Source organism: Anser anser (assembly GCF_964211835.1).
Source record: "Anser anser genome assembly, chromosome: 28".
NCBI classification, from domain to species: Eukaryota; Metazoa; Chordata; class Aves; order Anseriformes; family Anatidae; genus Anser; species Anser anser.
Genome location: NC_139749.1, coordinates 3,579,241 through 3,602,975, shown reverse-complemented (window position 1 = coordinate 3,602,975; position 23,735 = coordinate 3,579,241). Strand labels below are relative to the sequence as shown.

Genomic DNA, 23,735 nt, shown 5'->3' with positions numbered 1-23,735 from the left:
GATTGTCCTTTTATAATTACAATTCGCTTCATTTTTTTATGTGGTTTTAATGCATTCTGGTGTCTTGACGTGAATGTTGTGCCTTTCCAGATTAAAAGCCGTCCTTGTTACAGATCTGCAACCTCGCAGGGTGTAATTCAGATTCACCTCCATATCAGTGCCTGCCAGCGAGGACCGTGTGAGTGGAGAGCTGAAGGAAGAGGGCAGAGAACACGGCTGTTGCGGGCAGGGATGGAACGCAGCTGAGATGAGCAGACTGTAAGGGAAGCTGGTGTTAATTACCTTTATAGCCAAACTCACAACCTGATAAAAAATACCCCCCTTGAGTAAGAGAGAACTTAGTTAATTTGCATGGGAGAGGTGTGATATGGACGGGCTTGTGCCCGTGAATCCTGTTCAGCCTCCAGAAATGTTGGCTTCGTCCAAACTTTCCTCTTTGCTTTGCGACAGCACAGGGACGAGTGACACTTGAATCCCCTCCGTGTCCTGCTGGACGGGTGCTTAATATGGGCTGTGGGGATCTGGATGTGCTGCTGCTGACGCCCCTGAGGCCACAAACTGATTTTCTGCGCCCTCTTTGCTTGACACGGGTGGCCGGAGCCCCCCCTGCTCCTAGCGTAAGCGCACGGTGCCGAGCAGGAGCAGCTGCGCCTTTCTGGTTCCTTTCGACAATTTTCTCATTCCCCTTTCTCCGGGACCATTTTTTTTTTATTATTCCTCGGGAAGGAAAAGAGAACAACGCCAGAAGCGTGAATTCAAGCAACGAGCCGGGGAGCGATGGTCTTGGAGCCCGGCCGGCTGCGGCCGCTGCTTCCCCGGCCCCTTCTGCCGGGTCCCCCTCGCTGTCCCCCCGCTTCCCTCCGCTGTCCCCCCCCCGGCTCTTCGTGCTTTTTCCTGCAGCCGGAGAGCCCCGGCCCCCTCCATCCCCATGGAAACTCCGGGGGCCACCCGCCTGGGCGGAAAGGGCAGGCGGAGAGGGGACAAAGGGAGAGGGGGGAAAGGGGGGCGGCCGGAAAGCCGGCGGGGGTCGGAAAAGGCAGGAGGGCGGGGGGAGAAGCGTGGCAAAAGTTGGGGGCTGAAAGGGAAGGGATGGGGCAAGGGGGGGCTTGGGGGGCGCTGGGGGTCCCCGCGGCGAAGCCGGGGGGGGGGGGGCTCTGGGCACGCCCGGAGATGGGGAGGGGGCTGCAGGGGGACGAAGGCAAAGCAGCGAAGCTGGGGGATGCACAGAGCCGGGGAGCCGCGGGCTGGGATGGTAAGTGCTGGGTAAGGGCCTGGGTGAGCGATGGGCAGGGCTTGGGGAATCTCGGGGCTGCTTCGGAGCCCGGGGGGGGGGGGGTGGCCCCGCCGTGCTCCCCCCCCTCGGGGAGCTTGGGGGGGCACGGGGGAAGCCGGGCGGGTTGTCCCCGCGCCGTCCCGACGCCGCCGGCTCTCGGGGGAAACTGAGGCACGAGCCTCGCCGCGCTGCGGGAGGACGGCGACGTGCCGCTGGAGGAGTCGTTCTGGGGGGTAAAAATTTTGTTTTGTTGAAGTAAAGACAGCGTGGTGCTTAGACGGAGCGGTATTCTTCGCAACAGGGGGAGGCTCCGGTGCGCTGCGCCGGCCCTGAAATGGGCCCTGAGCACAGGCACGGGGCACGACCGGGTCCTCCTGGAGGCATCAATCTCCACCACAGCTGGAAGTTTTCTTGGTCTAGAGGTGCTGGTGGTATGCAGAGATTGCCGATCCCCTTTCGCTGTAAGGAATATGACAGAGGGACTGTTTTCTCCTTCTAGGTGCTTCAGAACAAAGTGTTGTTACTGCCGACTGTGGGGCAGAGATTTCTCAGGAACAGCGTCTTGCTGACGGAATTTGCATATGAAACGTATGCACGTGTCTACAATCGTGCATGTGTGTGTGGAAGACGGTATTTCTTGTCGGGTAACGGTGGGATCACACCTTAACGTGCTTTCTAGCAGATTCTTTGAGTGTTCCTGCAGGCACTTTGTCACGGCTCTGCTGGCCTGGGTGCCTCGTAAAGATCTGTAGCGCAGGGTGAGGGATGCGAGGGTCAGAGCACCCTCCCACAGCACGTGCTCAAGCAGCGTATTGCTGATATTGTTGCTCGCGGCGTAATATCAAGCTTTAGAAAGTCCTTTCAGGGAGGCGAAGGGGAGGATTTTATCCTTGCTGTTTGTGTTTCCAGTCCTGAGGCCTGGAAGTTCCCGGCTCCTCTGCTTGTGGGCTTGTGGTGCCACCAACTGTGCAGCACCAGGCCATGGGAGGAAAGTTTTTGTTGCTTGACTTGACCTCCAGCTGCTAACGTGGGGGAGCATCTCCAGCAGCTGTTGAGCTCTGAACAGGCTGCTTGCTGCTGTCTGGCTAGCTTCACTCCCAAGTGCAGTATTTGCTCCATTCCCAGTGTCCAAGAGAGAACTAAAATTCGCTTTTCACAGGTATGCCAAGCCAGTAGGGACGGGGTGCCAACCAGACCTCGTTGTCCTAGGACAGCTGGTGGCGTGGGTGACCAAGAGGGCTCACTGAAACCTCCAGCCCCAGCTAACGTGGCAGCAGAGCAGAGCTGGGGTACCCCAGCTGCTACCAGGCTGGGGCCAAATGATTTTGGGGTGCAAAACAGAGGGCAGTGCTTCCCCTGCGCAGCCCCAGGCTGGGAGCATGCTCTGTCTTGGACACCCAGCCCACGATGTTCCTCCCTCCTGCAGACATTTTGGGGATCCCAGCTGAGGATGTACTGGGTAAAATCTGCTCATGCTGGGCACCTATGTTGCTCCAAGTTTCCCCTGGCTGCATGTCCAGGATCCCTGTTGAGGATGCTCTCTTGTGGGTGGTGACATGATGAGGGACACCCAGGTAATGCTCCCAGTTGCCCGCATCTGGTCTTGGCCATTTTGCTGTGCTCCATCTGAAAAATAGGCTCAAGGGGGACTGGAGAGCCACAGATTTGAAGTAAATGCTCCATAGCCAAAGGGTATTAGATATGGGGGTTCTGCTAGGATCTGCTTTTCCTATTACTACCTTGGTGGTTTTTAGTCTGTGTCTATGCTCAGTGTTTGCTGCGTGCCATCAGAGTCTCAGTGCCACAATGATTTTCACAATGGCAAATACAAGATTAGTCTGTAGGTATCTTTGCTTGGGCCCTCATTTGAGCCAGTCTCAATTTTACTTCTCCACTTTGGCGGTGGGACCCAGCCTGCTCCCCAGAAATATCTGCTCTTGTCTTCTGCTGCTCAGGTGCTTCATTTTGCCCCGGCGGTTATTGCTTCAGCATCCTGACAGGAGCCGGTCATGCCCTCTTGTTTCATCAGTCTCATCTGGGATGTGAAAATAACTCCTGCTGGGATTAACTCCCGCAAAATGCAAATCAAATGGTTGTACATATCCTGGTCATAAAAGATTTCAGTTGAGCTGCCTTTAAAGAGCATCTGCTGTAATTTTACTGTAAGCTTGTGGAAAATCAGCCGCTTGCTGAGTTGTGGCCACGTCCATGGGTGTCAGTACAGCCATCAACACCAGCCTGTGGCACTGAAGGCAAAAGTTTCCATGTCTCATGGTGAGATGTTTATTATCAGAGGGAGCAAAATGCAGGTGTCAGTGATGGATGCCTTTTAAGTGGTCCCAGACACAGTCCTGCTCAGAAAGACACTGGGGGGGGGGGGGGGTTGGAGACATGGTGGTCATGGTGGTGGTCAAATCAAGCACCAGGTGCCTGGCTGCATTTTGGGCATGCTGCGGTATTGCTGACATGGCTGGCAAAAAAAAAAAAAAAGGGAGAGGGGAAGCAATAAAGAGGGGACTTACAAGTCTAGGAAAAAGAAAATACGAGCAAACTGTAAGGGTTTGGAGAAAACCCTTCCCCACTGCAGATACACGGGTTAATGGTCTTCGTCGCCTGCAAGCACATGGCTTCAAAAGCTTTACCTTCACCTTGGTGTTGCCGGCTCTTGGGTGACTCTCGGAGGTTTTGCCAGGTAATGGGATGGTTGTGTGCGCCATAAAACCTTTAGCCACAGATACCACAAAACAGTCCCGAGTGTGAGCTGGATTTTCTATGCTGTTTACTCAGGCGTGCAAGGAGATTTTTGAATCTCCCACCACTGACGCGGCTGCCCTGGAGCACTTTGATGGAAGGTGCTGTCGCTGCGCAGGCGAGACATGCTTCAGTGGCCATCTTACTGCTTGAGTCTTTGTCTTCCAAAAGGCTTTTCCCACCTGTTTATAAGGTGGTAAATCATCTTGGTTCACCCTGGGCCCTTGCATCCTTGCCTGTGGCTCCTGTTCTTCCCATCTACAGCAAATTGATGCTAGAAGGCAACTGGGGATGAGCTGGGGGCTGAGTTGTGCTTTGCTTGGACCCCCTGCAGCTTTTGCCCTCCCACAACCCTTACATGCTGGGAACATGTTATGAACACCTCATAGCATTATAACCGACATGATAAACATCTTCATCTCTGTATCTAAATGGGAGTATTGCTCTGGTCTCAAAACATGCTGCCCAGCGAACTGAATTTCATTGTCATCTCCCACGGAAAGGGAGATTGGCATCCCCCGGCACCAAAAAAAACCTGCCAGCCTCTGGGCTGCTTGCTCCGGTCTCTTCTTTCCAAGTTTGTTGCGTGTGGAGGTAACGGAGGGACAGCCAGCACCTTGGCGAAGACTGGCCAGACTGGTGAAGGTGCAAAGATGCTGGAAAGTGGCCTTGAGCGCTGGGGGGCTTTTGAACCTCATTCATCCTCCAATTTGGGTGACGTAGCCTCCCAAAATTGTATTAAAAGAGTTGGTTGGTGTCCTCTCCTCCCATGAGGAACACACACAGTGCAGCCACAGGCTGTGTGAGATTTGTTTCCTCTTTTCTGCTTTATATCAGCACGTTATTACTTTGCTGAAGATTTATTATATGGTATTTTTTAAGCTCTGCTTTTATTCACCCTGCAGATTGGTGTTTTCCCGACTTAATGCTTTCTCAAGGTACACGTGGGGTTACAGCACGACACTGGCACTGCAGTTGGTTCACAGAGTAATTTATTTCAAGGATTATTGATTTACTGGATATCTCTTGCAGCAGGTGGGGTTTTGTCTGGTAGAGGTTAAACCCCTGTCTTCCTTCCCACCGCTTGGAGCAAGATTTCAGCTTCTTCCAAGGAAAATCAGAGCAAAGAGGGAAAAATGGTGGTTCTAATTTCCCACCTGTCCCACCAAGATTTTGCAGTGTTGCCCTTCAGAGCCTCGGCTGCCCTTTTGCCAACTGAAAAATACTCATCAAGGCAACTGAAAACCCTCTCAAGGCCCCAGAACATCAGTAATGGGAAAAACAAATGATTTGGTTTCGCCTGGGATGCGCTGAGGTTGTTAGTGCTGTGCCTCTTTTCTGTAGCACCGCATGACTTCATGGCCCAATTTTTCCCTAATTAAGAGTGTGTTTGGGAGTAAATGATACTCTAGAAATCATGCAGTTTAGAAATGCAGAATGTGGGTTGTCACAGCAAGGAATTGTGTGCCCTGTTTGATCAATTGTGCAGTAACTCAGAGGATGTAAAAGGATGTAAAAGAATGTTTCCTTTTGTTTTGTCACCTTCTAAAATTTTTCCAGCGGAAGATACATTTAGAGAAAAATTAAAACCTTGATTGACAGCTTGCTTAAAATACGATGGCTGCTTTTTCTTTTACTTCTCTGCTTAAACCACAGGTTTCTCCATTTTTCATCATGACAAACGGAGCTTTCTTCATTACTGTCAGCATTCAGTGCCGTAAGCTAAATCCTGTTTCATCTTTATCTCTTGGCTTCTGCGATGAGGATGCTGTGATGATGTGCTGGGAGATGCAGCAATTAACTCTACTCCAGGATTTAGCTCTGCCCTCGGTTGAGCGAGAGATGCTGCGGAAAGGTTGCCAGAGATGCAGATACGATCCTACATCCAGGTTTTTGCTGCATCCCTGCTGCTGAGGGAGATATGGATCATACCCAGAATTATTGCCCGTCCCTGTGAAAGGAGGGGATGCTGAGAGATGTCGATTTGCAAGGGAGATGGATCTGGGCACGGGGTTTTCGTGCCACTTCCGTGCCGTGCAGCAGGAGCAGGGTGTCAAGACCCCCCCAGTGATGCAGGGGGTGCGGGATTTTTCAGTTCTGGTGCCGATAGCATCCTCACGGCGAGGTCTCTGTGGCGCAATGGACGAGCGCGCTGGACTTCTAATCCAGAGGTTCCGGGTTCGAGTCCCGGCAGAGATGATCTCCAGGCAGGTGTCTCTTTTATTTTATGCACGTTCCTCCATAGATACCAATCCATCACATTTATAACACCCCAGAAGGCTTGAGAGGGGAGATAATGACTTTTCACGGCACCGTCTCTACTGCTGATGCTCATAACGGTTGTGTATCACAGAATCACAGGATGGTAGGGATTGGAAGGGACCTTGAAAGATCATCTAGTCCAATCCCCCTGCCAGAGCAGGAACACCTCGATCAGGTCACACAGGAACTCGTCCTACCATTGGATGTCACTGAGCAGAGCCTGGCTCCATCCTCCTGACATTCCCCCTTTACGTTTTTATAAATATTAATAAGGTCACTCCTCGGTCTCCTCTTCTGCAAGCCAAAGAGACCCAGCTCCCTCAGCCTTTCCTTGTAAGCAAGATGCTCCACTCCCTTAATCATCCTCGGGGCTCTGTGCTGGACCCTCTCAAGCAGTTCCCTGTCCTTCTGGAACTGAGGGGCCCAGAACTGAATGCAATATTCCAGATGCGGTCTCACCAGGGCAGAGTAGAGGGGGAGGAGAACCTCCCTCGACCTACTAACCACCCCCCTTCTGATACACCCTAGGATGCCATCGGCCTTCTTGGCCACAAGGGCACAGTGCTGGCTCGTGGTCATCTCGCTGTCCACCAGGACCCCCAGGTCCCTCTCCCCTTCACTGCTTTCCAGCAGGACAGTCCCCAACGTATCCTGATGTCTGGGGTTGCTCTTGCCCAGATGCAGGACTCTGCACTTGTCCTCGTTATATTTCAGTAAGTTTCTCCCCGCCCAACTCTCCAACCTGTTGAGGTCCCGCTGAACGGCAGCACAGCCTTCCGGCGTGTCAGCCGCTCCTCCCAGTTTAGTGTAATCAGCAAACTTGCTGACAGCACACTCCATTGCCTCATCCAAGTCATCAATGAATATATTGAACAACACCCATCCCAGTACCAACCCTTGAGGGACTCCACTAGATACAGGACTCCAGCTCGACTCCGTCCCATTGACCACAACTGTGAGAAAAATCCCAAATAATTTTCTTCGGACAGGATCTTCTGTGAAGCTATTTTATTCAATGGCGGGCGTCCTGTCAGTCAGGAGCGCATTTTAGTAAACAAATCATAACCTTTTATTCCCTATCACCCGGCGCCTGATCACCTCCCCTATTCCCTCATTGGCTGAATATTACAGGTTCACAAGCTACTCGATGCTCCTCTATACCATATATGTACAATTTTTCTTTTTTTCAACCCTTTAATTTCTCCTTTCTTATGTTTTGAGAACTTGTGATCTCTGTTTTACTATTCTCACACTGCTCGTCCTGTTTTTCTCAAGCTTCTACCTTATTTTGGAACAGTGAGGCCTTCTACTGTCCACTTATCTACTTAGCATTTCTCCTTATTATGATGACACAACTACCTTGGAATACAGAAAATTAGTTCACTACTGCAAAAACACGACTTTGTTTGCCACACAACCCTCTGGCTTCTTCCCTCCAGCCAGTTCACAGCCCACCTCACTACTCCTCCTGCTTATTCCCCATGCTGGGTGCATTGGTGTACAGGCACCCCCCATCTAAGGTGTGTTTCTTGCACCATATTCCCCTTCCCTCATTCCTTTTGGTAGTTCCTGAATGCCTTGATGTTTTAACCCCATTTGTTTCCCCCACAGACTGCTCATGGGTCCTATCTTTGTTGCCTTTTTATGAAAACTACTGTGCTTTCCAGTAGAAATCAGGTGGTCAGGAAGTGGTTTAGAGCCTCGTGTTGAGATTTCCTTTGATAGATATGGTCATTTGTTTCAAATGTAGGGCAAAAAAAATGTAGGTCTGTATTCTGAGTTCCCACCTCATAGAAATCCTTTGAAAGAGCTCTTGACTTTCATATTCTTATGCAGAAGATTTGTGTTTACTGGCAACCACCTCTATAGCCCCATGGAAGTTTATCATCCTACGTAGCAAACTGACTTCTTCTTTCACAGGTGTTCTAAGCTGTGGGTATATAACCTCCTGTGTGAGCTCATTGCTATAAGCAGTCAGAAAGAAAACAGGGAGCTGCATGCGGTTGTAGCTGGGCTTCGTAGTTGCCTGGGTTTCAATGGGAGCTGCTAGAGGACTTTTCCAGGCTACCGCAGCAGTTGTTTGTGGTGGCAAAGTGCTGAAGGTTGAAGGAGGGGCCATAGAATGGTTGGGTTAGAAGGGACCTCTACAGATCACCTAGCTCCAGCCCCCAGCCACTGACCCGAAAGCTTCATGTGCTCTTCAGAGAGCGGTTCCCACGGGGCTGACGAAGGTGTCAGATCCTATCTGTGAGGGTGGCAGGGAAAGGTCCTTCTGACTTTTTTCCTTCCTTCCAGGTTTACAGATTCCTCGTAGCAAGTCAGCTGGTGCCAAAAGTCAGAATTAGCTTTTCTTTTGTTGTCTGTCCTTCTGTGCTGGCACTGTCTGTCCTCTGCAGGGCTCTGGGAGGTGCCGAGGGGCTCCCTGCATCAAACCTTATCTCATGGCTTCATTAGTGAAGATGAGCTTCAAGTTCAGGGGTTGTGTTGGTGCTTTTGGCTGTGTGTTGAGTCTGTGTCCCAAAGCCAATGGTGCTCAAATGATAAAATCAGGCCCAGGCAAAGACTGCAGGGCTAGCTTGGTCTGCATCTTGCTCTCACATGTTTTGGGGCAGCTGTGCTGAAATGTGGCTTCCACAAGAAGCTGAGTGGTACATGGGTCCCAAAACTGTCCCATGCCTCTCACAACCCATTCAACATGATCCATCCAAGGGGCAAGCAGCAGAAACCTGCCTGTTTCTTTCCCATTGGTGTCTGATCTCCAGCACAGAGAAAGGTCCAAAGAAATTGCAAATACAACCTCAGAAGAGCTTGAGAATCCTGCCACTGGGTCGTGGATGGACTCCAAGACAGTGGGGAAGGAGGTAAGCAAAAAGCCTTATGTGAAGAGGATCCATTGCAACTTGTTTTCTCTGGGGGGAAAAGAAAGAAAGAAACAGGCAAACAAACAAACAAACAAAAACCAACAACAATAATAATAAAAAAAAAAAACAGCAAATGCCGACAGTCACCCAGGAGGACTGGAGTCTCCCTAAGGAGCAGAGGAGGCATCTCAGAGGGGTTGCATGAAGCAAGGGCTGGATGGGGCTGTGGTTTCAAGGGACAGTGAGCCCTGAATCTGCTATTAAGTGAGGTGTGGAGGAAAAAAAAAGTGTCATTCAGGACTGGACATTATAGCAACACAAAGGCTTCCGGTTGGTGGGGTTGTTTCTTTGCATAATAGTAATAAAACCAAACACCATTTCCTTCCTTTTTTCTCAGAAAAGTATCTCCACGCAGGGGACATCACCATTGCCCTCTGTGTGGGGAAGTCACCGAGCCCTGGACCCCCAGTCTGGGATGGCAGGGAGCAGAGCCTTGCTCCTCCTGGGTGAGTGCAACCACAGGGGCTGGGGGCTGCTGGCATGGACGTGTGTTCCCAAAAAGCCACAGGGACCCAGTGAGCATCAGCGAGGGCGAAGGTGACTCCATCTCCAGCACAGGTTCTGCTGAGTGCCCCTCACATCCCTTTGGGGCATGTCTGGAGGGGGTTTCACTCTGCCTGGGGAAGGGGAGATGTTTGTTTATCCTGCCAGGTGGAGGAGATTTGTATGGAGCAGTGGTTGCCCCTGTCACAACATAGGCTTAGGGCTTCCTCTTTGGGGTGGCCTTGTTGCTGGGGAAGAGGGAAATGAGGGTCCAGCGAGGCTGGTGGGCATGAGCATGGTGAGGCTGGGAATACCATGCCATGGAGTGGTGTGGTGGTGCTGGTGGGTGTCTCGGCGACCTGGCAGGTCTTGCCAAGACTTTTCTTTTAGGATGGCTTACGTCCAACGGCAGCCTCGCCCCTCTCTGTACAGGGGTGCTGCAGAATGCCTGGCAGGTGCTTCCCAGTGGTGCTCATCCCTTCTTCTTTTCCTCCTTGCAGCTCAAGTCCTCGGCCTCGCTGGTGAGTCCCTTTGCTGGCAGGTTTCTGGTGAGAGCCCATGGGGCCCTGGGCAGTTCTTGCTGAGCAAGGTGGCAGGGACGTCCCCTCGCATGGCAGCCGGGCACGGCATGGCTCTGCTGTGCCTCCGCATGCTGCCTGTCTTGAGGGGCCCTGAGCAGCACCAGCCACCAGCTCAGCTGCCCCTCTGAAACACAAGACAGCCCCCCAAAATCCCACCAACACCCTCGAAACCCTAGTCAGCAGCAGGGTCCCTCCTTCCTCCCCCATCCCAACCTCTGTGCTCAGGGCTGGGGGCTCCCCACCGCACACACCGATGCTCTGATCTCTGTCCTGCCCTCACGTCCCCTCCTGCCTGGACCTTCACAGCCACAGAGATGGCTCTGCTAACCATGGACCCCCCCTGGAGCACGATATTCCGAGGAGAGAGTGTCACCCTGCGGTGCCGGGGCTCCCACCCCCATAGGCAGCAGCCCACGACCTGGTACCACAACGACAAGATCCTGGCGCGCACGGACACTGACACGTACAGGATCACGAACGCCAGGCAGAAACAGACGGGCAGATACAAGTGCCAGAGCCCCGGCTCTGTGTCCAGCAACCCCATTACCTTGATCGTCTCCTATGGTGAGTGACGTGACCTGGGACGAGCCCTGCTCTCCCATGCTCCAGAGCTTTGCTCTGGACCTGCTCATCCTGCTCTGGGACAAATGCAGCTCCTGCAAGCATAAGGAAGGCAATGCTGTTGGTGTTGGGGCACAGCGAGCTGGGGTTTGGGGACTTTTTGCCTCCCTGTCTCTGCACAATGCATCTCTTTTGTAGAATCAGAGTGAGTTGGGATGGCAGGCTGCCCCCAGCCCCATCCAGCCTGGTCTTGGGCCCCCCCAGGGATGGGGCACCCACAGCCTCTCCGGGCAGCCTGCGCCGGGGCCTCACTGCCCTCCTGGGGAAGGATTTCTTCCTTATACCTGACCCAAACCTGCCCTTTTCTGCTTCAAGCCGTTACTCTGATCCCCCCACTGCACTCCCTGACAAAGAGTCTCTCCCCAGCTTTCCTGTAGCCCCCTTTAGGGACTGGCAGGCCGCTCTGAGGTCTCCCCAAAGCCTTCTCCAGGCTCAACAGCCCCAGCTCCCTCAGACTGCCTCCACAGCAGAGGTGTCCCAGCCCTTTGGCCATCCCTGTGGCCTCCTCTGGACTGGCCCTAATAGCTCCATGTCCTTCTGGTGCTGGGGCCCCAGAACTGAGCACACGGCTCCAGGTGGGGTCTCAGGAGAGCAGAGCAAAGGGCACAGTCCCCTCCCTGCCCTGCTGCCCATGCTGCTTTTCGTTCAGCCCAGCATAGGGTTGGCTTTCTGGGCTGCGAGTGCACATTGCTGGCTTATGTCAAGTGTTTCATCCACCAGTACCCCCAAGTCCTCTTTTGCAGGGCTGCTCGCAATGCATTCATCACCTGGTCCATGCTGATGTTTGGGACTACCCCAGTCCAGGTGCAGGACCTTCAGCAACTGCTCTCGGGGGTCTCTTGCAGATTGGCTGATCCTCCAGGTCCCGTCTCATGTGGTGTTCGAGGGCGAGCCGCTGTGCATGCAGTGCCGGGGATGGGACCCGGGGAGCATGACTTCGGTGCGGTATTTCAGAGATGGAGCAGACATCACCACCCTCTACGCCTCGGACAAGCAGCTCTGCATCCCCCAGGCCAAGACCCACCAGAGCGGCAGGTATCGCTGCACGGGACAGATGAACTCCTTCTTGTCAGTAATAAAAAGGGAATCTCAAGAGTTACATGTTTTTATCAAAGGTAAGAAATTCCTGTGAGTCTTTGGGCCTTCCATCTTCCCAGGGTCCCATCTGCTGGGAGCTGCAGGACAGAGGGTGGGGGGCTCTGTATGATGGCTGAGCTAGGTCCATGCTACCAGTGCAGGAATTAACTCGAACCCCGTGCCCACAACCACAGAGACCTGGCCAGTTACATCCAGCCCTGGCTCTGGGATGCTCCCTGCACCCGTACTGGGGTCTTGGTCCTGTGCAGCCTTGTTCTGGTGGGGTGGGATAACTGTCCCTTCCCTCTGGCATCCTGAGCAGTGATGCAGCCCCAGAAGCTCCCTCCAAGGAGATGCCCCCTGACAACTCCCAGGGGGGTTGTATATACCTTCCAATTCAAAAGAAAGAACAAAAACCCTATTTCCTTTCCCCAGAGCTCTTCTCCTCCCCGGTGCTGAGCGTGGCCAGCTCAGCGGAGACCCTTGAGGGAAGCCCCCTCAACCTGAGCTGTGTCACGCACCTCAGCCCCCACAGCCCCCACACCATCCTCTGGTACCTCTTCTACCGAAACAGCACGGTCCTTCAAGGCCCCGAGACCTCCTCCAAGTACCAGGTGCCGACGGTGGGGCTGGCGGACACGGGCTCCTACTTCTGTGAGGTGCAGGCAGACAACTCCAGCATACGGAAGCAGAGTGCCCAGGTCCCCATTGCTGTCAGAAGTGAGTGTTTGGGGTGCTGGGGACTGGTGAGGGTGCAGGCAGGGAAGGGCGGCCCCTGAGGGGGTCCCAGAGACATGTGGGGTCTGTGGGGTTTGGCTTAAAGTCATGTCGCTTTACAAAACCCCAGACTTCTCATGCCTGCAACTACACGCTCACCTGTCCAGTGGTCCTGCTGCCGGCACAGAGGCAAGGGATGCCAGGTCCCATCCCCCATGTTGCTGTGGTTTTGGGGTTTTGTTTTCAGTGGGTTTCAGTTTCACTTTGGGGTATGACTTCTGTTCTCTCTCATGCTGTGTCTCCATCCTGTCTCATCTCTCTGGACCCTGGGACTTTCTCACTTCATGGCGTGTTAAGGGCTCAGTCCTGTCATTTCCCTTGCTATCGCCTCTCCCTGGCATAAGTCTCCCTTTCAGTGTGGAGGCAGCCTGTCCTGCTTCAGGCCATCCACTGGGTTGGGCCATCAACTGCTCCCCCCACCCCAATATCCTGAAAAACCTCAGTTAGAGGGGCTGGGATTTTGCTGTCCCACTGGCTTTGGTTCTTTCAATACCTGCTTCCCTAGCAGCGCTTCTTCCTTCTGCTTCCTGCCACCCAACATTCCCAGTCATTCGCTGTTTGGAAAAAAAAGCCCAGTTTCATTGGGAATGTCTATACTGGAAACCAGTATGTTTCCTCTCCCCCCTCCATCTCACAGGAGTCCCCGTCTCAGGGGTGTCCCTGGACGTGCAACCCCATGAGGGGCAGCTGATGGAGGGGCAGCGCCTGGTGCTGAGCTGCTCAGTGGCTGCAGGCACGGGGTCTATCTCCTTTTCCTGGCACCGAGAGGGCTCTGCAGAGGTTTTGGGAAAGGGCACCCGTTATGAGATCCTGTCAGCCCAGCAAAACGACGATGGGCAGTATTACTGTATGGCCTCCAACGGGGACGTCCCAGCCCAGAGCCCGCGGCTGCAGGTCACGGTTGTGGGTGAGTGGCATCTCGCGGGCTGAGCTGGGCTGTGCTCACATGGATGTCTGCACGGGGCATTGGCACCACAAGGCTGGCATCGAGGGGACATTGCTGGGAGGGGGATACCCAGGACTGCTCCCCAAAGGGCACCATGAAAGGGGATGGCTACAGAAACAGGGATTTTGAGGGGCCTCCTACGGTAGGTTGGGCACTAGAGCTGATGGAAGAGCATTTGTAGAACATTTTAGGGCCCGTAGCGATGCACCATCTCCTGTCACGGTCAGAGCTGGTGGTAATGGCTGGAGAAGGCTTCAACCTGAGCTTTTCCACGCAGGTTGGCACCACCTTCACGTGGCTGCACAATAGCCAGGAGCTGGATGTAGGTTCGGGGATGGTCCATCATCCATAACCTACACCCATTGCTCTGCTCTCACACCTCCACCTCCATCCTACCTTGTAGTGCCACAGCTAGGACCCCCATTGTCTTGGCAAAGCTGGACCTGGTAGTAGCAGCTGAAAAGAGGCTGAATCTGAGCTGCAGGGTGCAGGCAGGCACTGCCTCAGTGCCCTTCACATGGCTGCACAAGGGGCAGGAGCAGAGCTGGTCCCAGCCCCACCTGTAAGGCCAGTCCTGTACACTGAGGCCAAGGAGCTGGGCTGTGCAGAACATTAATAGCACATGGCCAGCTACTGGCTCAGCCCCAGAGAGTCTTCCAGCCATGTGCTGGTCCTCTCTGTATGAAAAGGAAGACGGTCTAATTGACTTCTAGCAGTGCTGACGTCACCTAATGGCTTTTCTCTGTTCCTGAGTCCTTGCATTGGGCACACAGGACTGGCTGAGCTCCAGATTCAGATATCTCTGTGCACCGCGCCCATATGAGTGTATTTGTGGTGCTGGTGTTGGAGCTGAGGGCTTAGTGCTGTAGCATGGATAACAGAGGCTCCCTGTTTTCGGCTGGGTAATTCCCTGAAGTCCATGAGTTCCAGCATCAGGCCCATGTGGTGTTTCCAAGTTTACCTGAGTCCTCAGGGTGTGTTTGTTTCCCAGGTGTCTCTTCACTCTTCTACTGCCATATCAGAGCACCGCTGCTGCTAGCAGCCTTGGGGTCCCTGCTGTCCGGGCTGGTTGCTGTCCATGTCCTCACTGCAGGGAGCAAAGACCCTAAAGGAGTGAAACAGTGAGTGGGACTCCCCAAGAGACCATCTGCACATGAATCAGACGCACACCAGGAAAGAATGCTTGTGGGGCAACTCAGACCCACTGCTGCCCCCGCAAGGGCACCATGGAAATCCGCCAAATGAGTGTCCCCATGTCCCTTTCCCGGCCTGCACTGTCCCTCAACATATATTGACAGAGATGCTTCTGGTTTCCTGCATCTGCTGCCCAATAAAGCACTTCTGAGTCTGAAGATTTATGCTTGCCTTTGTGACTGCGAGTGGAGCACGCCCTGTGTGCACGTGTATATGCGTGTGTGCAATTGCTGCTCACACACATCATATCACCACGGTACGTGTTCGCTCAAAGACATGCTCTCTGCTTTTTGTACAGAGGGGAGTGGGGCAGGCGGCAGGGGAGAACTGAACTCGCTCTGGGAGCCCTTATGGGGCTCCCTTGGGGACCCATTACACAACCCTACACACAACAGGACTCTGCACCTTCTCCATTTCCAAACAATCCTAAACGTATCCATAACTGTAACAATAAACTTGAACCTAACCCTCATCCTAAAACTTACTTTAACCCTAACAATAACCCTAACCCTAACCCCAACTTTACCCCTAAACCTAACCCTAAAACTTGCCCTAACCCAAAACCTAACCCTGACTCTAAAACAAAACCCAAACCTAATCCTGAAACCTAACCCTAACCCTAACTGAAACAAGAAACCTACTCCTAACCCAAACCTAACCCTAACCTTAACCCTTGCCCTAACCCAAAACCTAACCCTGACCCTAACACAAAATCCAAACCTAATCCTGAAATCTAACCATAACCCTAATCCTAACAGTAACCCCAAACCTAACCCTAACCCTAAACCGAAACCTAAATCTAACCCTTGCCCTAACACAAAACCTAACCCTAAACCTAAAACTAATCTTAACCGTAACGTTTACCCTAACACTAACCTAACACTAACCCTAACCATACCCCTAATAACCCTAAACCTAACCCTAACAGTAATGACCGTAACACTAGCCCTACCCCAACAACCCTAACCCTAATCCTAACACTAAACCAAACACTAAATCTAAACCTAAACCTAACACTAAACATAAACCTATTCCAAACCCTAATCCTAACCGTAACCCTAACCCTAACCCTAAGGCTAAGCCTAATCCTAACCCTAACCCTAACCCTAACCCTAAACCTAACCCTAACCCTAACACTAACACTAACCCTAACCCTAACCTAACGCTAACCCTAACACTAAACCTAACCCTAACAATAAAACTAAACCTAATCCTAATCCTGCTCTTAAAGTGAAGCCTAACCCTAACCCTAACCCTAACGCTAACCCCTAACCCCTAACCCTAACCCGTAACATTAACCCTAACCCTAACCCTAACCCTAACCCTAATGAGGACCCAAAAAAACACGTACGGCCCCACTTTATGCCATCAAAAAGTGCTCCCAACGGAAGCCTTTGGGTACACCTGGACTCCCTTGGGGAGCCCTTATGCAACCCCACACACAACAGGACTCTGCGCCTTCTCCATTTCCAAACAACCCTAAAAGTATCCATAACTGTAATACTAAACTTCAGCCTAACCTGGATGCTAAAACTTAATCTAACACTAACAATAACCCTACACTAACTCCAACCCCAACCCTAATCCCAACTCTGAACCTAAATTTTACCCTAACCCTAAACCCTCACCCAAACCCTAGCCCTAAAACAGACCCTAACCCTAACCCTACCGCTACCCTTAATCCTAACCCTAATCCTAACCCCCTAACCCTAACCCTAAACCTAACCCCTAAGGTTAACCCTAACCCTAACCCCTAACACTAACCCTAACACCTAACCCCAAACACTAACACTAACCCTACCCCTACCCCTATTCCTAACCCTAAACCTAGTAGCGGAGCTAACCCTAACCCTAACACTAAGCCTAACCTTAACCTAATGACGGAGATAACCCTAACCCTAACCCTTACCCTAACCCTAACCCAGGACCCCAGAAAACACGTACGCCCTCACTTTCTCCCATCAAAAAGTGCTCCCAACGGAAGCCTTTGGGTACACCTGGACTCCCTTGGGGACCCCTTACGCAACCCCACAAGCAACAGGACTCTGCGCCTTCTCTCTTTCCAAACAACCCGAAACGTAACCCTAACCGGAACACTGAGCCGAACCCTAAGTAGGACCCAAGACAACACGGACGGCGCCACTTTCTCCCATCCAAAAGTGCTCCCAACAGAAGCCTTTGGGTACACCCGAACTCCCTTGGGGAGCCTTTACACAACCCCACACACAACACGACCGTGCTTTCCATGGCTATGTTATTCCAAAATGAAAACTGTTCTGAACAAAACGCAGAGTTTTGGGGCTATTTCTGTCAGTACAGGCCAAGACCGCAGCCACCACTCCTCCCATTACTGCCAGGCTCCCCCGGGCAGCGGGGCAGGGCTCTGTGCGCCTTTTTATTATTATTTATTAGCTTTATTGTGACAAAACGCAGAGTTTTGGGGCTATTTCTGTCAGTACAGGCCAAGACCGCAGCCACCACTCCTGCCGTTACTGCCAGGCTCCCCCGGGCAGCGGGGCAGAGCTCTGTGCGCCTTTTTATTATTATTTATTAGCTTTATTGTGACAAAACGCAGAGTTTTGGGGCTATTTCTGTCAGTACAGGCCAAGACCGCAGCCACCACTCCTCCCGTTACTGCCACGCTCTCCCGGGCAGCGGGGCAGGGCTCTGTGCGCCTTTTTATTATTATTTATTAGCTTTATTGTGACAAAACGCAGAGTTTTGGGGCTATTTCTGTCAGTACAGGCCAAGACCGCAGCCACCACTCCTCCCATTACTGCCAGGCTCCCCCGGGCAGCGGGGCAGAGCTCTGTGCGCCTTTTTATTATTATTTACAGATTCACAGATTTCTCTAGGTTGGAAGAGACCTCAAGATCATCGAGTCCAACCTCCGACCTAACACTAAGTACTCCACTAAACCATATCCCTAAGCTCTACATCTAAACGTCTTTTAAAGACCTCCAGGGATGGTGACTCCACCACCTCCCTGGGCAGCCCGTTCCAATGCTTAATAACCCTTTCGGTAAAGAAGTACTTCCTAACATCCAACCTAAAACTCCCCTGTCGCAACTTTAGCCCATTCCCCCTCGTCCTGTCACTAGGCACGTGGGAGAACAGACCAACCCCCACCTCTCTACAGCCTCCTTTCAGGTAACTGTAGAGAGCGATGAGGTCGCCCCTGAGCCTCCTCTTCTCCAGGCTGAACAAGCCCAGCTCCCTCAGCCGCTCCTCGTAAGACTTGTTCTCCAGACCCCTCACAAGCTTGGTCGCCCTTCTCTGGACTCGCTCGAGCACGTCCATGTCCTTCCTGTAGCGAGGGGCCCAAAACTGAACACAGTATTCGAGGTGCGGCCTCACCAGAGCCGAGTACAGGGGCACAATCACTTCCCTCGACCTGCTGGCCACACTGCTTCTTATACAGGCCAGGATGCCGTTGGCCTTCTTGGCCACCTGAGCACACTGCTGGCTCATATTCAGCCGACTATCCACCAATACTCCCAGGTCCTTCTCGGCCAGGCAGCTTTCCAGCCACTCATCTCCCAGCCTGTAGCTCTGCTTGGGGTTGTTGCAGCCCAGGTGCAGGACCCGGCACTTGGCCTTGTTGAACTTCATGCAGTTGACCTCAGCCCATCGCTCCAGCCTATCCAGATCCTCCTGCAGAGCCTTCCTGCCCTCGAGCAGATCGACACACGCACTTAGCTTGGTGTCGTCTGCAAACTTACTGAGGGTGCACTGGACGCCCTCATCCAGATCATCAATAAAGATATTAAAGAGGACCGGCCCCAGTACCGAGCCCTGGGGGACTCCACTAGTGACCGGCCTCCAACCAGATTTGACTCCATTCACCACAACTCTTTGGGCCCGGCCATCCAGCCAGTTTCTAACCCAGCGAAGCGTACGCCAGTCCAAGCCCCGAGCAGCCAGTTTCTCGAGGAGAATGTTGTGGGGAACGGTGTCAAAAGCCTTACTGAGGTCAAGGTAGACCACGTCCACAGCCTTTCCCTCATCCACCAAGCGCGTCACTTGGTCATAGAAGGAGATCAGGTTCGTCAAGCAGGACCTGCCTTTCATAAACCCATGCTGACTGGGCCTGATCGCCTGCTTGCCCTGCAAGTGCCGCGTGATGACCCTCAAGATAATCTGCTCCATGAGCTTCCCCGGCACTGAGGTCAAACTGACAGGCCTATAGTTCCCCGGGTCTGCCCTCCGGCCCTTCTTATAGATGGGCGTCACATTGGCTAGCCGCCAGTCAACCGGGACCTCCCCCAATAGCCAGGACTGCCGATAAATGATGGAAAGCGGCTCGGCCAGCTCCTCCGCCAGTTCTCTCAGTACCCTTGGGTGGATCCCATCCGGCCCCATCGACTTGCGCACATCCAAGCTCCGTAGCAGGTCGCCAACCATTTCCTCATGGATAGCGAAGGCCACATCCTGCTCCCCATCCCCTTCCACCAGCTCAGGGCACTGGGTGTCCGGAGAACAACCGGTATTGCCGCTAAAGACTGAGGCAAAGGCGGCATTAAGCACCTCAGCCTTTTCCTCATCCTTAGTAACTAGGTTTCCCCTCGCATCCAGTAAAGGATGGAGATTCTCCCTAGTCCTCCGTTTCGCGTTGATGTATTTGTAAAAGGATTTTTTGTTGTCTTTAACGGCAGTAGCCAGATTGAGCTCCAGATGAGCTTTGGCCTTTCTAATTTTCTCCCTGCACAGCCTCGCTACATCCTTGTAGTCCTCCTCAGTGGCCCGCCCTTTTTTCCAAAGATTATAAACCCTCTTTTTTCTGCTAAGCTCCAGCCGCAACTCTCTGTTGAGCCAGGCCGGTCTTCTTCCACGCCGGCTCATCTTTGGGCACGTGGGGACGGACCGCTCCTGTGCCATCACGATTTCCTTCTTGAGGAGCGTCCAGCCTTCCTGGACTCCTCTGCCCTTCAGAACCGCCTCCCAAGGGACTCGGCCAACCAGCGTCCTGAGCAGCTCAAAGTCAGCCCTCCGGAAGTCCAAGACAGCAGTTTTACTGGTCCCCTTCCTGGCCTCGCCAAGAATAGAGAACTCTACCATTTCGTGGTCACTCTGCCCCAGACAGCTTCCGACCACCACATCTCCCACCAGTCCTTCTCTGTTTGTGAAGAGAAGGTCTAGCGGGGCACCACCCCTGGTAGGTTCACTGACCAGCTGCGTCAGGAAGCTATCTCCCACGCTCTCCAGAAACCTCCTAGACTGCTTTCTCTGTGCCGTGTTGTGTTTCCAGGATATGTCCGGGAAGTTGAAGTCCCCCACGAGGACAAGCGCCGATGATTTTGCAACTTCTGTCAGTTGCCTATAAAACTCCTCATCCGTCTCCTCATCCTGGTTCGGCGGTCTATAACAGACCCCCACCAGGATGCTAGCCTTGCCGGCCTTCCCGCGGATCCTAACCCACAGGGATTCAACCTTATCATTCCCAGCCTGGAGTTCCACAACATCAAAAGATTCTCTAATGTAGAGAGCCACGCCACCACCCCTTCTGTGCTGCCTGTCCCTCCTGAAGAGCCGATAGCCAGGCATTGCAGCACTCCAGTCGTGGGAGCGGTCCCACCACGTCTCCGTGATGGCAACCAAGTCGTAGCCTGCCTGCTGCACAATGGCTTCCAGCTCCTCCTGTTTGTTACCCATGCTGCGTGCATTAGTGTAGATGCACTTCAGCTGGGCCATCGCCTTCTTCCCCGGCCTAGCCATTGTTTCCCCCGGCACAGCTCCAACAAGCCTTGTTTGAGCCCCGTCCCCCTTCTTACCTAGTTTAAAGCTCTCTCTATGAGCCCCGCCAGCTCCTGGCCTAGGATCCATTTTCCCCTTGGAGATAGAGACCCATCTGGGGCCATCAGGCCGGGTGCCGAGTAAAGCTCCCCATGGTGAAAAAACCCAAAATTTCTATGCTGGCACCAGCCTCTGAGCCACCTATTAACCACATGAGCTTTCCGTGTCCTCTCCGTGCCTCTCCCTTCCCCCGTAGGGATAGACGAAAACACCACCTGCACTCCCGCTCCCTCCACCAATCGTCCCAGCCCCCTATAGTCCTGTTTGATGGCCCTGAGGCTTCTCTTTTCAACATCATCGCTGCCAGCCTGGACTATCAAAAGCGGGTAATAGTCAGAGGGGCGAACCAGGTTTGGAAGCTTCCTGGTAACGTCTCTGACCCTGGCCCCAGGGAGGCAGCAGACTTCCCTATGTGTGGGGTCAGGCTGACAAATAGGGCCCTCCGTTCCCCTGAGGAGGGAGTCGCCCACAACAATCACCCTTCTTTCTTTCTTGGTGGAGGCAGTCCTGAGGCGTGGAGTCAACTTCCTCACCTCAGACATCCTCCCGGGTAGGCTTCCTACCTCATCCTCACCTACCGGTCTCTCGAGCTCCAGGGCCTCAAACCTATTGTTCAAGGGCACCTGGGAAGGCGGTGCCGGAAGGGGAGGGCATCTCCTGCGAGGTCGAGCAGGGACCTGTCTCCATTCCTCCTCAACTTGCAGGTCCCCTCCCTCTGCCCGATGGCAACAGGGCAGGGGGTCCACCCCCCTTTGGGGGGTCTCACCCTGGTCCCTCTCCCTCCGGTCCTGCAGGGAGTTGCTCCACCAGTCTATCTCCCGCTCGCACTCCCTGATATCCCTCAGCCTCTGCACCTCCTCCTTGAGTTCCGCCACCATGCGGACCAGGTCGTCCACCTGCTCGCACCTCATGCAAGCAGTCTCTCTGCCTCCCGCCGATGGCAGCAAGAGGCTCATACACTCCCCGCATCCGGAGACCTGAACTGCCGCATGTTTGGACGGGCAGTCGGTCTGGGTGTGCACTGACTTCCTAGAGAAAGCACCGTGCCTGGTGGAGACCATTGTAGCCCAGCTGACAGGAGAGTGCCGTTAGAGGAGTTGTCCCTATGGGCGGGTGTGAGCGCTCCGCCCTGCCTGCCCGCCCTGCCCGCGCTCACTGCCTCGCTAACTGCCGCGTCACTCCCGCCGCGTCACTCCCTGTTTGCCGGCCCTGGTCGCCGCGCTCCTGGTCGCTCGCGCTCCCTAAGGGCTGCCTTTGAACGGCCGGCGGGAAGAGCTGTCGCTGACGCTGCTGGCCCCGCCTACGCCTCGTCAGCCTCCCTCACGAGGGCTGCCGGTGCCTGGCGGCTCCCTCACGTAGGCTCGATGCCCGAAAAATAGCCCTGCCTGTCCCGATCCCGCGCTCCGCTGCAGCGCACGTCTGCCCCGGAGCCGGTCGCCTCGGCAAGTGGCAATTTATTAGCTTTATTGTGACAAAACGCAGAGTTTTGGGGATATTTCTGTCAGTACAGGCCAAGACCGCAGCCACCACTCCTCCCCTTACTGCCAGGCTCCCCCGGGCAGCGGGGCAGGGCTCTGTGCGCCTTTTTATTATTATTTATTAGCTTTATTGTGACAAAACGCAGAGTTTTGGGGCTATTTCTGTCAGTACAGGCCAAGACCGCAGCCACCACTCCTCCCGTTACTGCCAGGCTCTCCCGGGCAGCGGGGCAGAGCTCTGTGCGCCTTTTTATTATTATTTATTAGCTTTATTGTGACAAAACGCAGAGTTTTGGGGATATTTCTGTCAGTACAGGCCAAGACCGCAGCCACCACTCCTCCCCTTACTGCCAGGCTCCCCCGGGCAGCGGGGCAGGGCTCTGTGCGCCTTTTTATTATTATTTATTAGCTTTATTGTGACAAAACGCAGAGTTTTGGGGCTATTTCTGTCAGTACAGGCCAAGACCGCAGCCACCACTCCTCCCGTTACTGCCAGGCTCTCCCGGGCAGCGGGGCAGAGCTCTGTGCGCCTTTTTATTATTATTTATTAGCTTTATTGTGACAAAACGCAGAGTTTTGGGGATATTTCTGTCAGTACAGGCCAAGACCGCAGCCACCACTCCTCCCATTACTGCCAGGCTCCCCCGGGCAGCGGGGCAGGGCTCTGTGCGCCTTTTTATTATTATTTATTAGCTTTATTGTGACAAAACGCAGAGTTTTGGGGATATTTCTGTCAGTACAGGCCAAGACCGCAGCCACCACTCCTCCCGTTACTGCCAGGCTCTCCCGGGCAGCGGGGCAGAGCTCTGTGCGCCTTTTTATTATTATTTATTAGCTTTATTGTGACAAAACGCAGAGTTTTGGGGCTATTTCTGTCAGTACAGGCCAAGACCGCAGCCACCACTCCTCCCATTACTGCCAGGCTCTCCCGGGCAGCGGGGCAGGGCTCTGTGCGCCTTTTTATTATTATTTATTAGCTTTATTGTGACAAAACGCAGAGTTTTGGGGCTATTTCTGTCAGTACAGGCCAAGACCGCAGCCACCACTCCTCCCGTTACTGCCAGGCTCTCCCGGGCAGCGGGGCAGGGCTCTGTGCGCCTTTTTATTATTATTTATTAGCTTTATTGTGACAAAACGCAGAGTTTTGGGGATATTTCTGTCAGTACAGGCCAAGACCGCAGCCACCACTCCTCCCGTTACTGCCAGGCTCTCCCGGGCAGCGGGGCAGAGCTCTGTGCGCCTTTTTATTATTATTTATTAGCTTTATTGTGACAAAACGCAGAGTTTTGGGGATATTTCTGTCAGTACAGGCCAAGACCGCAGCCACCACTCCTCCCCTTACTGCCAGGCTCCCCCGGGCAGCGGGGCAGGGCTCTGTGCGCCTTTTTATTATTATTTATTAGCTTTATTGTGACAAAACGCAGAGTTTTGGGGATATTTCTGTCAGTACAGGCCAAGACCGCAGCCACCACTCCTCCCATTACTGCCAGGCTCCCCCGGGCAGCGGGGCAGGGCTCTGTGCGCCTTTTTATTATTATTTATTAGCTTTATTGTGACAAAACGCAGAGTTTTGGGGCT

The 23,735-nt window shown here is 53.5% G+C and overlaps 1 protein-coding gene across 8 annotated transcripts; it reads left to right on the top strand.

Moving 5' to 3' along the window:
- Window positions 1-1,152: 1,152 nt before the first annotated feature.
- LOC310887657 (Fc receptor-like protein 3) lies at window positions 1,153-15,044 on the top strand. 8 transcript variants are annotated; one of them, XM_083813809.1, is made up of 9 exons: window positions 1,153-1,252; window positions 5,681-9,147; window positions 9,545-9,653; window positions 10,191-10,211; window positions 10,578-10,835; window positions 11,738-12,007; window positions 12,405-12,689; window positions 13,384-13,653; window positions 14,684-15,044. In XM_083813809.1, the coding sequence occupies exons 2-9, from the start codon at window positions 9,121-9,123 to the stop codon at window positions 14,815-14,817; spliced, it is 1,374 nt and encodes a 457-aa protein (XP_083669935.1). In that variant the 5' UTR covers window positions 1,153-1,252; window positions 5,681-9,120; the 3' UTR covers window positions 14,818-15,044. The 8 variants fall into 8 exon arrangements, with proteins under 8 accessions (XP_083669935.1, XP_083669933.1, XP_083669939.1 ...); XM_083813807.1 differs by having other exon boundaries at window positions 1,162-1,252; window positions 9,049-9,147; XM_083813808.1 differs by having other exon boundaries at window positions 1,238-1,252; window positions 1,773-9,147.
- The last annotated feature ends 8,691 nt before the right edge of the window (window positions 15,045-23,735 follow it).

Coding starts and splice junctions, on each gene's coding strand:
- LOC310887657 (XM_083813806.1), top strand. CDS start 9,800: ATGTCTGGAGGGGGTTTCACTCTGCCTGGGGAAGGGGAGATGTTTGTT. Junction 10,212..10,577: donor TCAAGTCCTCGGCCTCGCTG/GTGAGTCCCTTT, acceptor GGACCTTCACAG/CCACAGAGATGGCTCTGCTA. Junction 12,690..13,383: donor GGTCCCCATTGCTGTCAGAA/GTGAGTGTTTGG, acceptor TCCATCTCACAG/GAGTCCCCGTCTCAGGGGTG.